The following is a 15,740-nucleotide window of genomic DNA, read 5'->3' as shown; positions in this document are numbered from 1 at the left end:
ATTCAAAACTCTTATTATCTGAATTCCACTCAGTCCCCTTGGTTTACCAATTGATGCCTGCGTCTGCCAAGATGATTGAATTGAAGAAACCTCATTTTTGTTCAACTCTCAACTGTCCTTCAAATCTTCCGTCTCTGCTCTGTCATAGTCTGTTTTCTTCCATTTCTACAACATCGTTTGGCTCCACCACTGCCTCACTCCCAACATGTTATCTATAATTTAGATTGTGCAAAACTTTGAAAAATTCTAAAATGACCAGCGTGGACTAGTTGGGCCAAATGGCTTATTTCTGTACTCCACAGTCACTGTATGTTTTAATTTGGAAGCTGGTTTTCTATAACTTTTTTAAAAAAACCCTCAAATTCTGCACAATGTTAAATTTAAGGGTAAGGCCTTAAGAAATGTTGGGCCTCTGATCTTTAGGAAAACAAAGCAAATAATGTGGTAGAACAATCTGCAATAATTATGAGATTCTCTCACTCTCTTTCCCACAGAAGCACAACTATGCTGTATAAATATACTTACAGCACTGTAAGCTTATCACATCCCACGAAAGATGAATAATTTAATGATTTGATTCGGTTACCTTCAAAATCCCTATAAAAGCAAATTAATATTGAAATAAATACATTCGAGGCCTAATAAAACAATATATGTAACAACAATACTGATTGCAAATCAGTAATAAATGATAATGTATGAAATCAGAAATATAAGCAAGTATAAGAGTATTCACTCACAGCCATTGTAAATTTGGAGTTTCAGCACATATAGAGATATTTGGAAATTCCTCTATTAAATTGTATTGCATGTTCCTAAAAACAAAAAATGAAAGCAGATTTACTATAGAATATTTACCATAATTTGGGGGCAAATATATAACAGCCCATTTCTTTTGTAGGCTTATTTTCGGTCCTCTCCTTTATCTCAATTATATGCTCCCTCTTGGTGATATCATCCACAGACATGGGGTCAACTTCCACATGTATGCGGATGATGCCCAAATCTATTTTCCTACTCTAGTTACGACTCCAGTCCTACCAATGTTCTGACTGCTTGTATCTGACATCAAGGCCTGGATGAGCGCCAACTTTCTGCAGCTGAAAATGGACAAGACGGCTCCGATCAACATCTCACCTGCAGTTCTGAACTCCTTAACCTTCCCTGCTTATCCTTCAGACTCATTGAACCTACATGCAAACTTGGTGTAAGGTTTGATCCCACGTTATCCTGCCTACCCCACATCCGGTCCCTGACCAGAATTGCCTTCCTCCACACCGCCTGCTTTCTTACTTCAAATCTTACTTCAAATGCTGCTGAAATTCTCATTCATGCTTTCGTCACCTTCACCTCAATTTTTCCAATGCCCTCCTACCAAGCTCAACTATTAACAAGGTTCAAATTATTCAAAACTCTGCCACCCATGTCCTCACCCAAATCAGGCTCCATGCTCCCATCACTCCAGTTCTTGCCAGGCTCCCTGTTGCAAAACAGATCGATTTCAAGGTCCTCACTCTCACTTTCAAATCTATTCATGCCCTAATACCTCCCTACCTCTCTGATCTGCCCACACCACACTCCTCTACCCACTGCCTTCGCTCAGCTGGCACGGGTCTGCTGTGTGTCCCTTGTTCCCTCTGCTACATTATTGGCAGCCATGTTTTCAGTTACTATGTCCCAAATCTCTGGAACTCCTTGCCTCAAAACCTATGTCTTGTACCTTTTTTGCCTATCTTCAAATGACACCTCTTCAATTGATTAGCTGTGCTTCTCACCCTCCCCTTTCCAGCTCACTATCAAACCACATTGTTGTTTAGCACTCTGAGATACTACCCATTGGAGGGCTCTAAATAAATGCAAGTTGTTGCTCTTTACTCATGCTAAGGTCAAACAATACTGGATAGAAAAATAACTCTGCCTTGCATCCATTGCAACTGAGAGATGGAACATAGATTTGCTTAAAATTATATAGCAGACAAACAGGCCATTTGGCCCAACTTGTCTGCCCCAATGTTTGTTTATACTCCACACGAGTCTCCACCCACTCTTTACTCCTTCTTCCTCATGTATATCTAACTCATGTATATAAATGTATCTATATTATCTGATTCAACCGCTGTGTGAAGTAGTTCCTCCTAATTCTCTTTTAGATCCCCTAGTCACTATCTTATACTTGTTACCCAGCATGTTGGGACAACCTGTCCTTAGCCTGAGTGAAAAATGACAACAACTTGCATTTATATACAGCCCCTCAAGTGGGTAGTATCTAGGAGCACTATATAAGTAAAATTGGTTGTTGTTGTTGTCCCAGGTTACAGACTCCAACAAGTGGAAACAGCCTATTCATGCTAACCCTATTGAACCCTTTTATAATTTTGAATACCTCATGCCAGAGCATTTTGACCATGCCAGAGATATTACAACAGGAACCATAGAATGGCCATAGTCAATATCAATCAGTTCTTGGAGAGCATTCCTATCCTTACATGCTCTCAGATAGTTTACAGAAGATTTGATCATTTGTGCTATACTTCAGAACATTTTGGTGACTTATGCCACAGTTCTATCCTAGGCACTGTCTTGATTTTTCTCTTTGTCTCCTGGGGTTTTGATAAAGTCAACAGGGAGACATCTTTACTAATAGGTGAATCAGTGGTGAGAGGCCATCCACTTAAGATAGTTGCCAAACGAGAAAATGGGGAATTTAGGGAAAAGTTTTCACAAATACGGATTAGGATATGGAATCCCCTGTTGGGAGCAGTGGTTGAGGCAGAATCCATATTGGCTTTCAAAAGGGAACTAGGTAAATATCTGAAAAGGAGTAAACTGTAGGGTATTGGGGAAAGGCAGGGAAATGGGACTGTAAGGATTGCTCTTTAAAAGAGCCAAAACAGACATCAATGCAGTACATTTCTAACGTTCTACTGTTCTATGGCTCCTAAACCACAGTGTCATGAGCCAAAGTTATACTGCCAACAACAACAACTTGCATTTATATAGTGCCCCTCACACAGGGTAGTATCCCAGATTCATATTGCTCTGGCTATGGGCTTGGTGAACGCAGAGGTCAATTTCTGTACAGCAATGCCCCACAAATAGCCATGAAGTGAACAATCCATTTTATTTGGATGATTGTTGGCTAGGACAACTTCTCCCTTTTCTTTTCAAATAGTGCCGTGGGATCTTCCATGCTAACATGAACAGGCAGATGGGACCACAGTTTCATGTCTCATCTGAAGGACGGCACCTCCAACAATGCAGCACATCCCTAGCTCGGGTTGCCAACTGTCCGGTTTTGGACCAGAAAGTCCAGTTTTAAGTGAATATGTACAATATCTGTCCAGTCAGAAGCATTGACCAGATACCAATAGTCCGGTTATTGTTCTCACAATAAAAAACAAATGCTGGAGTGAGAACACTCGCAGGGCTGGTATATACAGGCACACAACTCAGCCATTTCCCAACTTCACAGCTAAGGTTTCTTTATTGTGTCCCACAATGAGTCAGGTCCCGTTTTCCATTGGCACGGCAGGGAGAAGAGAGCAGCCTGTAGCTGGAGGACAGTGACGGAGAGGCACTATAGGGAGGAGGAGTGGGCAGCCGTCGGGTTGGGAGAAGGTGAGGTGGCTACAGTGGCCTGCAGGCAGAGGGGAAGGGATCAAGCGGCCAAACGCCCAGCGTCCCCAGCATGCGCAGAGCACAGAGCATGCTCATAAAAACATGCAGTGTAGTAATGGACCCTGGTGTCCGGTTTTGAGAAACTGGAAAGTTACCAACCCTACCCCCCAGCACAGCATTGGAATATTAACCTAGATTATATGAGATCAAAATCCCAACGTCGGGTTTGAATCCCCAAACTCTAACTGTGTGGAGAGAGTGCTAACAACTGAGCAGGCTGATGTATCCAAATAAGAGTGAGAGTTCCACATGTATATGTCACCTATGCAAGGAAACTTCCGAATCTGGAATGGAGTACACTCTTTTTACCCAGCAGGGACAGACCCTGCTTACCTAATTTCAGCAAATATTAGGTGCAGGTTGGACTCCTGAATGCGTGTTGGGGTACTACTGGAGTTTAACTAGCTAAACCCACATAGCCTGCTACTGAAAGCACATATGGGAAACTTTCCGCTGTTTGTACAGCTAGATCACCCAATCCATTAAGGCTTTGGCTTGCAAGATTAATAGGAACTGAATGGAAAGAATCCCTGTTCCCTCCAAGAATTGCCAATGACAGTGCATTGCTGTCATCAGCAATGCCTTGAAGTCAAACACAACCTTCAGATACTGATGCAAATCAACAATTGGGATGGATATCTTTGTTCACTTGCCCTGTATTTCATAGCTGACTCATTCGTTCTGTATCTCAAACCTGGCTGGCATATACTTCATCTAGTAGCTGGCTGATACATCCTACATCTCATAGCTGGCTGGCACATTTTGTACCTTATTGCTCGCTCACTTGCCCTACATCTCTTACTCACTGGCACACTCTGCATTTCATTGCTGGCTCACTCATTCTGCATCTCCGAACCTCCTGGCTCACACCTCATTCCATAGCTGGCTTGCTCATATTCACTTAAGTTCATTACAGTTATTTAAAATGAAAAACAAAAGTCTCAAATAGTTACTGAATGGAAAAAAAGAGTTTGTACTTACAACATAGACAAAGACCTCAATCCAAAAAATACCCGAGATGTAATTTTTGATATTTGGTTGTCTTCAACAATTCTGAAAAAAATAATTAACAGTAGTTCAAAAGAGAATGCAAATGGTACAAGTGTACTAAGTGTATAAGTGTACAAGTAAACTAGTGTTTACCCAATTACAAATTGTTCATGGGATCTTCAAGGATTTCTTCAGATGTTTGGGGAAGCACTTGTATTTGTAAACATTATATTTATTCAGAAAATTGAAATAATTAGGTTACTATGTCAAATTAGGTTTTGGGATTCAATGACAACAACTTGCATTTATATAGCTCCCTTCAGGTGTGGCAGTGCCTTGGAGAGTTTAACAGTGGCAGAGCCTGTCGCAGAGCTGGGGGAGCAGGTGACCATAAGCATGGTCGAAGAGGAAGTTGTGATCTAAAAGAGTGCAAGGAGCGGGTAAAGCATAGAGATTGAGGGAGAAAGTTCCAAAGCTTTGAGGCATAGTGGCTGAAAGCGCAGCAAAGCCCCCCACAAAAAAAACATTAGGTTGTTCAGTCTAGCTAAATTGCTATCATTTTAAGGAATAATGTATTCCGTGGCAAGATAGACAAGTGAAGTGCTTTGATACATTGCTGATATTTTCAGCACCATATCAAATGCAAGGATTATTTGTTTGTATATAAATGGTGTACAGAACTATCAGGTGCCTTCAGTTCCTCTCTCGACTCTCTACCCTCTCCTCGCTCCCTCCCTTCCCTCCCCTCACCCTGAACCCCTGCTCGGGTCCCGACGCAACTGTCCAGCGCCTTGAGACGTCCTCCCGACGTGAAAGGCGCTCTACCAATGCAATCTTGTTGTTGTTTCTGCTGCAAATATACCCAGTTAATTAATATGGATTAAAAATTATCTTAAATGCTGCAAAAACATTGTATAATGTTTCGCTCATAAAATAGACAGTCAAACCACTTTACAGTATATCCTTGAAGTACTTTGAGCTGTCTCAATGATGTAATAAGGTACGATATCAAATGCAATGATTGTTATTATTTTAATCATTGATGATTCTGCATGACAGTAATAGATGCCATTAGATGGAAATGTTAAGATACTTACAGCCATTCCAAACTGTGAAGATCTTGAAATACACGTGACTTAAACATTGTAATTCGATTCCCACTCAGGTACCTGGAGAGCAAATCCATACAGTTGACTAACATTATTGTGCATAAAATTAAAAGCTTAAAATAAAATTGTCAAAAATTGTAGTTTAGAACAGCAAGAATAAACTGTTCTCAATAAGAATGGGTTAAAGTTTGATGTGATTGGTAAGTATCATCAGGTTTATGTTAATGAGTTGTTGAATTTCACAACCTTATTTCAATCTTTCACAAACTATCTTGTGAAATGGAAGAAAGACCACTTTTGGAAGCTTTACAGGTGACCTATCATTAATTAGCTGATTATATTGTCATAAAGAGCAATTATCTCTCTGCTTTTGTATAAAAAGGCAAAAAGAACTGTGCTGGAAATTATACTTGTCTACTTAAGTAGGAGAAGCAATGTTCCACAGTTAAATTGTGGCAAATATTTAAAGTACAATTGTGACTGAGAAAAACAACAACAACAACAAGATTCCATTTATAAAGCGCCTTTCACGTCAGGAGGATGTCCCAAGGCGCTGAAATGTTGCAGATGGCAACAATTATTTTATTTGAACTATTTTGAGGGCAAACTATTTTGAGGGCAAACACAAACTAGCGACTCTGTGAAAAATAAATCTTCCTAATCTCTTCCATTCCTCCCTTGCTAACTATTTTAAGTTGATGCCCTTTCATCACTGACTCACCAACCATTAAAAATAATTTATCCATATGGATCCTCAAAACCTTGAGTAATGTAAGAACATCTATGAGTTCTGCCCTCAATCACCTCTGTTCCATCTCATGTAACATGAATTCTTAGTATGCTTTACAGTATACCAAATAAAACACTCTTCATGCTTTGCTGTGACACAATGTGGAATATCAAATTTGTATATGTGATTTTGTACATCGTACTTACCAATAAACTCTCCAGTTTTAATGTTAACGAATTAACCTGCTCAAAGAGTCTCTGTGATTAAGCACACACAAAATAATAATACTTACATTTGGTATAGTGCCTTTCATTTTGAGAGGATGCCCCAAAGCTAAAACTGCATTGTTTGCTATCGAGAGCATTGTTTGGCAAGCTTTCCCATTGCTTGTCCAGCTAGGACCACACTATCCATTAGAGTTTGGTCTTGCAGAGTTAATAGGACCTGAGTGGGAATATTTCCTGCTCCCCAGTGACTGCTTTGCCTTTGCATATCCTGCTGATGAGCCAGGCTGGCTGTGCTGTTATCAGCAGTGCCTTGGAGTACTTGGACCCACCTGGCTCAGGAACCGGATTACCAAGCCCCCCCCAGAGGGTTGAACTTGATTCCCATATTGCCATACATGTCACCTTGGAGCCAATTCAGTTCCAAGGAGACCTGCATGCCTCTTGGGGTGGGGGTGCTGGGAGGGTGTTACATTGTTAACGATATTGTCTTTTGGCTTAGAATTTAAACCGAGGTTGCGTCTGCTTTTTCAGGTAGATGTCAAGGATCCCATAGCACTATTGTAAAAGATTCTATTCTTCTAGCGTCCTGGCCAACAAAGCAAGCCCCAAGTAAAATTGGCTATGTATGCAAATTGGCTGCATCAATTGCCTATAAAGTACACAGACACTATACTTCACAGTTGTGAAGCACATTGAGATATCCTCCTGACTTGAAAGGCACTATATCAATTGTAAGAGTTATTTTTAGCATTATCACTGACTATAACTGCAAACTAACTGTTTACTTACAGTTTTGTGAGTTTGTAAAGTCCACAAAATGCTCGTTTTGAGATGGATCTTATCTGGTTACCTTGCAGAAATCTGCAAAGGAATAAAACAACATGACTTAGTTGTGTTATTAAAAGTTGTGAACGACATTTGTAAGCGTCTACCAGGTGGCCAAAGAAACTTTTGGGTTGAAAAAGTTCTCATTGGGAAAACAGGTAAATGACCCCTCAACCTGGAAAAGCACCTCGGGACAGAAAATATATCTCCTCCAGGGAACTCCATTTGTGCCATGTTGATGTGTGCAACACCTCCACTGCAATTCAAGATTTGATCGGCAATGAGATCCCACATGTTAGTGAGACATATGAAGGGTTCCCAGCGGGAAGACACATTTTAAGTGCCAATTGGAATTTGTAAGGTATCATTTGCACCAATGTTTTCCTGATGAGGGTCTTTCCAACCCCATCATTTTGTAAAGAAACTGATAAGAATGATCAAGCAAGAGGTGGTGCAACAGGCATTGAGATAATGTTTTAGCGAGCTGGAAGTCTGACATACGGGGAAACCCAACACCATGCTTAAGAGTATCCAAACCAAACCGAGTTCCATGAGTGCCAAATTGCACATATAATTTCCCTTGTATTGGAGTGGAATGCAGACTCTCTTCCTGGAGGGTTGCATCCTTCTTACCCAATTCTGAAGAGCACTAGCCTAACAAGAGCAAAAGCTTGGGAACCTCAGTATGTGAATTGGGGTACTGTTAGAATTTAACCCAAACAAAGATAATTATTTCCCACTCCCCCAGAGGATAATCACACATTGATAAAGACAACTCATTTCTTCTTCTATCTATATTTTTGCACTGGGGCTAAAATAATGCATATGGCATGTTAAAGATTTCAATGACTTGGACAAAAAAAATTTATAAAATATTTGATATTGTGTCCACTTAAAATCAAACTTAGCATATTTTCCTGAGATACTAACATACTGGACAATATGGCACTTGGGTTACAGCTGGATCCAGAACTCAGCTTTGCAATGAAAGCACAGTATAATATTGCTGTACTCTTGCAGGATTTTGCCACTGAATATACATTACAATATAGTTTACAGTACAATTTACATTTATATAGCACCTTTCAAGCATATTGGGTGTGAATGTGTTAAAAAATTGTAATCTAATGAAAGGCATTACTGGCTGGTCAACACAATGACACTGGCAAGAGCTGTCAAAAGCTGTCTAAGTCTGTGATCAGGAAATGTTGTTCGGTTGAGTATTCAAGTTGCTAGTGATAAAAGTGCATTCAGAATAATGTGCAGAATAATATAAATGGTATCCCTAAACTATTATAATGTACTCATTATACTCATGCTGCTCAATCTCATTGCAACAATAAAACAATAACACAAATAATACAAAAATAGAATATCCCAAAATACTGCATTCAGTGCTTGGGACTTAGCTTTCCAAAGGGAACTAGATAAATACCTAAAAAGAAGTCCAAAAACAAGGCAAGGGTCAAGTAACTGGGACTGAAAGGATGTCTCTTAAAATAGCCAATGGGCTGAATGGTCTTCTGTGTTGTAAATGTTATGGTTCTAAGAAACTCAGTAGTTAAGTACTTGGGTTGGGCAGGAATGTTTTGGATTCAAAACCACTCAGCCTTCAACAACAACTTGCATTTATATAGCGCCCTACATGCAGGTTTGCTTATCACAGCATTGCACAATGGTGAGGTTGTACATTTCCAAGGTCAATAAAGAAAAATATATTTTCTTTATGGAAGAGGTAAGCAGGATCTCCCATGGACTGAAAAGGCTTTGAAGAGACCTGTCTCGCTGGTCTACAGTAATCCAAGGAGTTAAAGTTAAGCACTGCAAGCCAAACCTCTTGTAAGTAGAGTGATCCCAGCTGGGATTATTTTTAGCATTATTAAAAACACATAATCAAATGGGAAAATAAGAATAAACACCAAATCTGGAAGTAATAATACAATCATATTTGGTGAAGATAAATGAAAACGTTACTTACAGTCCCTTCAGTTCTCTGTACTTGATAAAAACATTAGCAGGAAGGCTTTTGATTTTGTTTTGCTCCAGAGACCTAATGTTGGACAAGAATAGTTTTAATATTAAAGGTGAAGTTGGTATGTAGTGAGATTCATTTTTATTGAATCAACAGCATATAAGAGCTCAAATAACAATAAATGGACAACACATGCATGAAAAGGGAGCTTGATAAGAGTAAGGCTGTAGATGCTGTATATCTGGATTTCATTAAGGCCTTTGATACAGTTATAATGTAACAATAAAAATCCTTTTATTTGATATAGCGCTTTTCACGTTTTCCAAACGTCTCAAAGCGCTTCATGCAATATACTGTAAAGTGAATTGACTGTATATTTGTGGGCGAAACGTGGCAGCCAATTGCGCACAGCAATGTCCCACAAACAGTCGTGGATTGAAGAAACTGATTTATTATTGTTTTTAGAAATCAAGAGAAATCCAATCACGGAGAAATCAAACCCAGGTTTCTCTCTTGCGAGGCAAGTCCTCTAACCATTGAGCTAAATACGGTTCCTCTTGAGAGGCTGGTACTGAAAGTGAAAAAAAGCGGGAATCAGTGGAGGTATATTACAATGGACATGCAATTGGTCGACCGAAGACCCAAAGGGTGATAGTACAGAGAATGGCATCACACTGGGAAAATGTTACCAGTAAAGTTCCACAAGGGTCTGTTTGGGACATCTTTTGTTTAATCTTTTTATAAATGATCTGGAACTAGGAGTCGCAAGTACAGTTGCTAAGTTTGCAGATGACACCAAGCTAATGAAGGTGGTAGATTGCGAAGCTGAACAAGATAGGTTACAGGAGGATTTGAACATACTTGGGAATTGGGCAGATCAGTGGCAGATGAAATTCAATGTGGAGAAATGTAAAGTACTTCACATAGGGACAAAAAATCCTGGAAGGGACTATTATTTGAATGGTAGGAAAATAATATGTATGGAAAATGAAAAGGACCTGGGGGTCCTGATTGACAATAAATTGAAGCTCTCCCAACAATGCTCTGTGTCAGTGAGTAAAGCAAACCAGAAATAGTGGGGTAATCCTGCCACTGTATAAATCATTGGTGAGACCAAACTTAGAATACTGTGTATAATTCTGATCGCCGCAGTACAAAAAGGACTTTGGAGAAATTGAGAAGATACAGAGGAGGCCAACCAAAATGAATGAGTCAATGGAAGCACTGGACTATGACGAGCAACCAAGTAAATTAGACGTGTTCATGCTGGAAAAAGGCAACATGATTGCTGTCTTTATGATTCTAAAGGAGCTAGACAATATAGATCATGACAGGCTATTTCAAAGTGTCCAGAATAGTAAAACCAGAGGACACGGCCTGCGATTGAAGGAGGTAAATTCAGAACCAATCCAAGCAAAAATTATTTCAGTGAGCGAATAGTGAACCTGTGGAACAGGCTTCCTAGGGAGACGGTTGAAGCAGGAAGTTTTGATTCTTTCAAACACAGATTTTCTTTTAGGAAATAACATTATGGGATATAGTGCATAGGTAGTTTGGGACATATGTGCATGCAACCGCCAGGAAGGTGGAAGGCGAACTAGATGGACCTTGATCCTTTTTCATTTAGAGTTTATGTTCTTATGCACAGTTGACATAGAAGATAAATACTTTCTGTCATCTTCTCACAGAATCATGGAACATTACTGCAGAATGAATGGCTGTATCTATTTTAGGTATTTAAAGTAATAATAGGAATTGATAGATTGGATTGTAGATGACTCTTCCCTTTGGTAGTTGGTAGCACTCTTACCTTGGAGAAGGAAGGTTCTGGGTTCAAGCACCACATCAGGACTTTGAACCAAAAATAGGCTAGGCTGACACTCTAATAGATATTCGGAAACTCGATACATGCATAAAGGGCAACGGAATAGAACGGATCATTTACCAACTGGCCATCAAGTCTTGTGATGTGAATATGGACTAGGATTCACTTTTCTTGGTCAGCTGGGTGTCAGACACATGTGGAAACCCATCACCAGCTTAACAGTATCCAAATCAAATGGAGTTCCATGCATCCCACCCACCCATGAAAATTCCTGAGATATTTATTCGGAAATGTGCACTGGAGGGATGCATCCTGCTTGCCAAATTCCCAGAGAGTATTAGGCGCAGGTTGGCAAGAGTTAAGGCTTGGGAACCCAGAGTATGCATTGGGGTACTACTGGAATCTATAACAACAACTTGAATTTATATAGCAACCCTCATGCAAGGTAGTGTCCCAGAGTCTAACCAGCAGCTACCACTGATAGCACTGTCTGGTAAGCTTTTCCACTGCTTGTTCAGCTACGAACACCCTACCTGCTAAACTTTGACTTGCAGGGTTAACAGGAGCTCAGGGGAAGAATACCTATCCTCAGTGACTGGTCTGCCCTTCCAAGTCCTACCAATGACCTGGGTCAATAGAAAAGTGTGGCCGCCCACCTTTTCTGCATTCTCCGCTACAACGACCCTCGCCTTCTACAAACCCGTCATAAATTAGTTTCTGGCCGTTCGCGCTGTTCACCTGACATCACTGTGGGCAGAGCAGCTCCGGATGCACATGCGCAGGTGCAGCGCAAGCGGCAAATGGGCTTCACTCGAAGGTCTTGCTGTTGTAATTTTCTGTGCGTGTCTCTTTGTGAGTGTATCTATGTCTCCTCTCTGTGTGAATGTGTGCCTCTCTGTTTGTNGTATGTATCTTTGTGTCTATGAGTGTGTGTGTGTGTCTCTCTCTGAGAATGTGTCTCTCTGTGTCTGTGAGTGTGTATCTCTCTCTCTGTATGTCTCTGAGTATGTGTGTTTTTCTCTCTCTCTCTGTCTGAGAATGTGGAGTCCTGTAGCTCAGTGGTTAGAGCACTCGCTTTGCAAGCAAGAGACCTGAGTTCAATTCCAGGCACAGGGCGAAACCTTGGGCAAGTTTCCTTACTCCACACAGAGCCTAATAATAATCCCTCCAAAACCAAAAACAATAATAAATTGGTCATTTTCAATCTACGACTGTTTGTGGGACATTGCTGTGCGCAATTGGCTGCCGCGTTCGCCCACAAATATACAGTCAATTCACTTTACAGTGTGTTCTGTGAAGCGCTTTGGGACGTCCTCCCGACATGAAAAGCGCTATATCAAATGGAAGGATTATTATTATTATTAATGTGTCTCTCTGTGTCTGTGAGTGTTTGTGTCTCTCTGTGTCTCTGAGTGTCTGTGTGTCTGTCTCTCTGGGTCTGAGTATGTGTGTGTGTCTCTCTCTGTGAGTGTGTATCTCTCTCTCTGGGTCTGAGTGTGTGTGTTTGTCTCTCTCTGTATCTCTGAGTGTGTTTCTCCCTCTGGGTCACTGTGTCTGTGAGCGGTACCGGCCCTGAGGAGGCAGGAGGTGGTGAGCTCCTGCAGCCTCGCAGGTTTCCCGTCCTCAAAAAAGGCCACCCAGTTTTTGTTAAAGAAGCAATTAAAAATTTTTTTTGCAACAATCTAATATGTGTTATTTCCATATGTTTACTTTTTATCAATAAAGTGAAAAAAGTAACAGTAAAATGTACCCCAAAGGCACCAACCACCAAAGGCAATTCTAGCAAAGCTCTCCACAATCCCCTGCAAGATTTACGAAACGCTCTGCAATTTTCGGGAAAACGTCTGCATTTTTCTGTTGGCCCAGGCAATGACCCAGGCTTGTCGTGCTGTCAACGCAGTGCCCTGGAGTATTGCGGAGCTGCCTGGCTCAGGAACTGGATTCCTGAGACCGCCACAGAGGGTTGGCTCGATTCTGATATTTTGTTACCAAACACATTACCTTGGAGCCAGTTCAACTCCAAGGAGACTCCAATTATCACCCCCCTCCCCCACCGAGGATAATACGTGTTCACTTCTTCAACTGCTTTATGGTCTCTAAGTTTGCTTCTAGTTTAGATTCTTACATTTCAAAATTGATGAACTCAGATATGAACATTTCGAAGAGAAATGACGATCGCTCACCATTGTGAATTAGCTGAACAGACATCATCTATTCTAACTCCTTCAACTTCCCCTCAAACCAGAGTTGCCATCTTCTCTTACAGTCCAGAATTGCAAGCAATGAGGCAAGAAATGATGTAAAACTACCTGATGAGGTTGAATTATTTCCTGTGCTAAATTTATATACTCTGTTGCAGTCAATTTCAGGATACACTCGGGCAAGAAATGCAGAGAATGAGAGCAAGTCACTGAATTAAATCACAAAAAACATAAAATAGTTTTTGAGTACTTCATGGTTAATATAGAGTTATGCTGCCACTTAATAAATAATAATCCTTGCATTTGATATTTTGCATTTGATACTGCACTTTTCACATCTTCTAGACGTCTCAAATGCTATAAAGTGAATTGACTGTATACTTGTGGGCGAAACGCGGCAGTCAATTGTGCACAGCAGTGTCCCACAAACAGTCATGGATTGAAAATAATCAATTTATTATTGTTTTGTTTTCTGGAGGGATTATTATCAGGTGTGTGGAGTAAGGAAACTTGCCCAAGGTTTCGCCCTGCCTGGAATTGAACCCAGGTGTCTCGCTTGCAAGGCTGAGCTGCAGGACTCCACACTTCCAAATAAGTAAATAATAATCCTTGCATTTGATATAATGGTTTCATGTTGAAAGGACATCTTAAAGCTCTTGACCAGATTTACTATAAAATGTAATGACTGTATTTTCTGTAGGCAAACATAGAGGCCAATTTTCAGACATCTTACAAATACCCCTGAATGTTATTTTGGGTCACCTGCGGGGTACCCCAGGGCTCCATCCTTTGGCCCTCTTCGTTTTCTTATCTATATGCTCCCTCTGGGCGATGTCATCCAGACAAGGGGTAAACTTCCACATGTATGCGGATGGCACACAAATCTACTTTGCCTCCTCCAGTACCAACTCCAGGTTCGCCGATGTTCTATCAGTTTGTCTGGCAAACATCAGGGCCTGGATGAGTGTAAACTTCCTGCCGCTGCATATGGACAAGACGGAAGCCATACTCCTTGGCTCCCATCAACGTCTTCACTCCTACAGATCTAAACTCCTCAACCTCCCTGGGCTCTCCCTCACATTCACTGAACCAATGCACAATCTAGGCGTCCGGTTCGACGCCCATTGGAGGTCACACTTTTAGCCACTACACCCTGAAACTCTGGAACCCTCTCCCTCAATCCCTCCACCTTGCCCCATCTCTCCCCTTTTTCAAGTCCTGCCTGAAAACCGTCCTGTTCGACCGTGTTTATTTTATAGTAAATCCTTTGAGACATCACCCCACCACCTCGATATGAAGGACTCTATATCAAATGCAAGCATTATTATTAGACATAACAGACAGAGCTGCACAAGGTAAATACGTGAATACTTACAGAGTAGTGACATTTGCTGAAACCTGCGGCACAAAGTGTAGGTTCACATCTATACATTCCAGGTGTGTGTTCTGGCAATCACATATTGGAGGATAGCGGGGAAGTACTGGAAAACAGGCAGACAAAGCTGTTTATATCCAACAGACTTATCTTCTATGCACCAGTTAAATGTTGCTGTTCTTTATTTAGGTTTCATTTTAGTAAAAGAGGAGTAAAGTCAGTAAACTAGAACATTTGAAAAATCAACAATATTTACTGACCAACAATAATAATAATAATCCTTGCATTTGATATAGCGCTTTTCACGTCGGGAGGACATCCCAAAGCGCTTCACAGAACATACTGTAAGGTGAATTGACTGTATATTTGTGGGCGAACGCGACAGCCAATTGCGCACAGCGAAGTCCCACAAACAGTCGTGGATTGAAAATGACCAATTTATTATTGTTTTTAGTTTTGGAGGGATTATTATTAGGCTCTGTGTGGAGTAAGGAAACTTGCCCAAGGTTTCGCTCTGCCTGGAATTGAACTCGGGTCTCTCACTTGCAAAGCGAGTGCTTTAACCACTGAGCTACAGGACTCCACAAATGCAAAATAAAACATGCTCGCATGTCCAGGTTGATAAATATACCAACAACTAGAAAAATACTCAGATGTAAATTATTTACTCTACCACTGTACTATATCTTATGTGTCATGTGCACTTCTGATTGGCAGTTACAAGGTTAAGGCTGTTTAAGTAGATAGTTTACACAAAAGATTTTATGACTTTTTTTTACTTCAAGTCACAAGGATCCTGAAGAGGTCA

The 15,740-nt window shown here is 40.7% G+C and overlaps 1 protein-coding gene across 1 annotated transcript in view; it reads right to left on the bottom strand.

The window, feature by feature from the left end:
* Nucleotides 1-15,740, bottom strand: part of rxfp2b (relaxin family peptide receptor 2b) — a 66,278-nt gene that overhangs the window by 15,438 nt on the left and 35,100 nt on the right. Inside the window, exons 4-10 of the mRNA XM_007891321.2 lie at nt 14,933-15,038; nt 9,538-9,609; nt 7,524-7,595; nt 5,766-5,837; nt 4,660-4,731; nt 741-815; nt 526-597 (exon numbers count right to left, since the gene is read on the bottom strand). Coding sequence (XP_007889512.2) covers nt 526-597; nt 741-815; nt 4,660-4,731; nt 5,766-5,837; nt 7,524-7,595; nt 9,538-9,609; nt 14,933-15,038 — 541 coding nt within the window. The remainder of the gene's footprint in view (nt 1-525; nt 598-740; nt 816-4,659; nt 4,732-5,765; nt 5,838-7,523; nt 7,596-9,537; nt 9,610-14,932; nt 15,039-15,740) is intronic.

Source organism: Callorhinchus milii, unplaced genomic scaffold (assembly GCF_018977255.1).
Source record: "Callorhinchus milii isolate IMCB2004 unplaced genomic scaffold, IMCB_Cmil_1.0 Scaffold4, whole genome shotgun sequence".
NCBI classification, from domain to species: Eukaryota; Metazoa; Chordata; class Chondrichthyes; order Chimaeriformes; family Callorhinchidae; genus Callorhinchus; species Callorhinchus milii.
The sequence above is the reverse complement of the archived record's forward strand: the minus strand, read 5'-3'. Positions and strand labels throughout refer to the sequence as shown.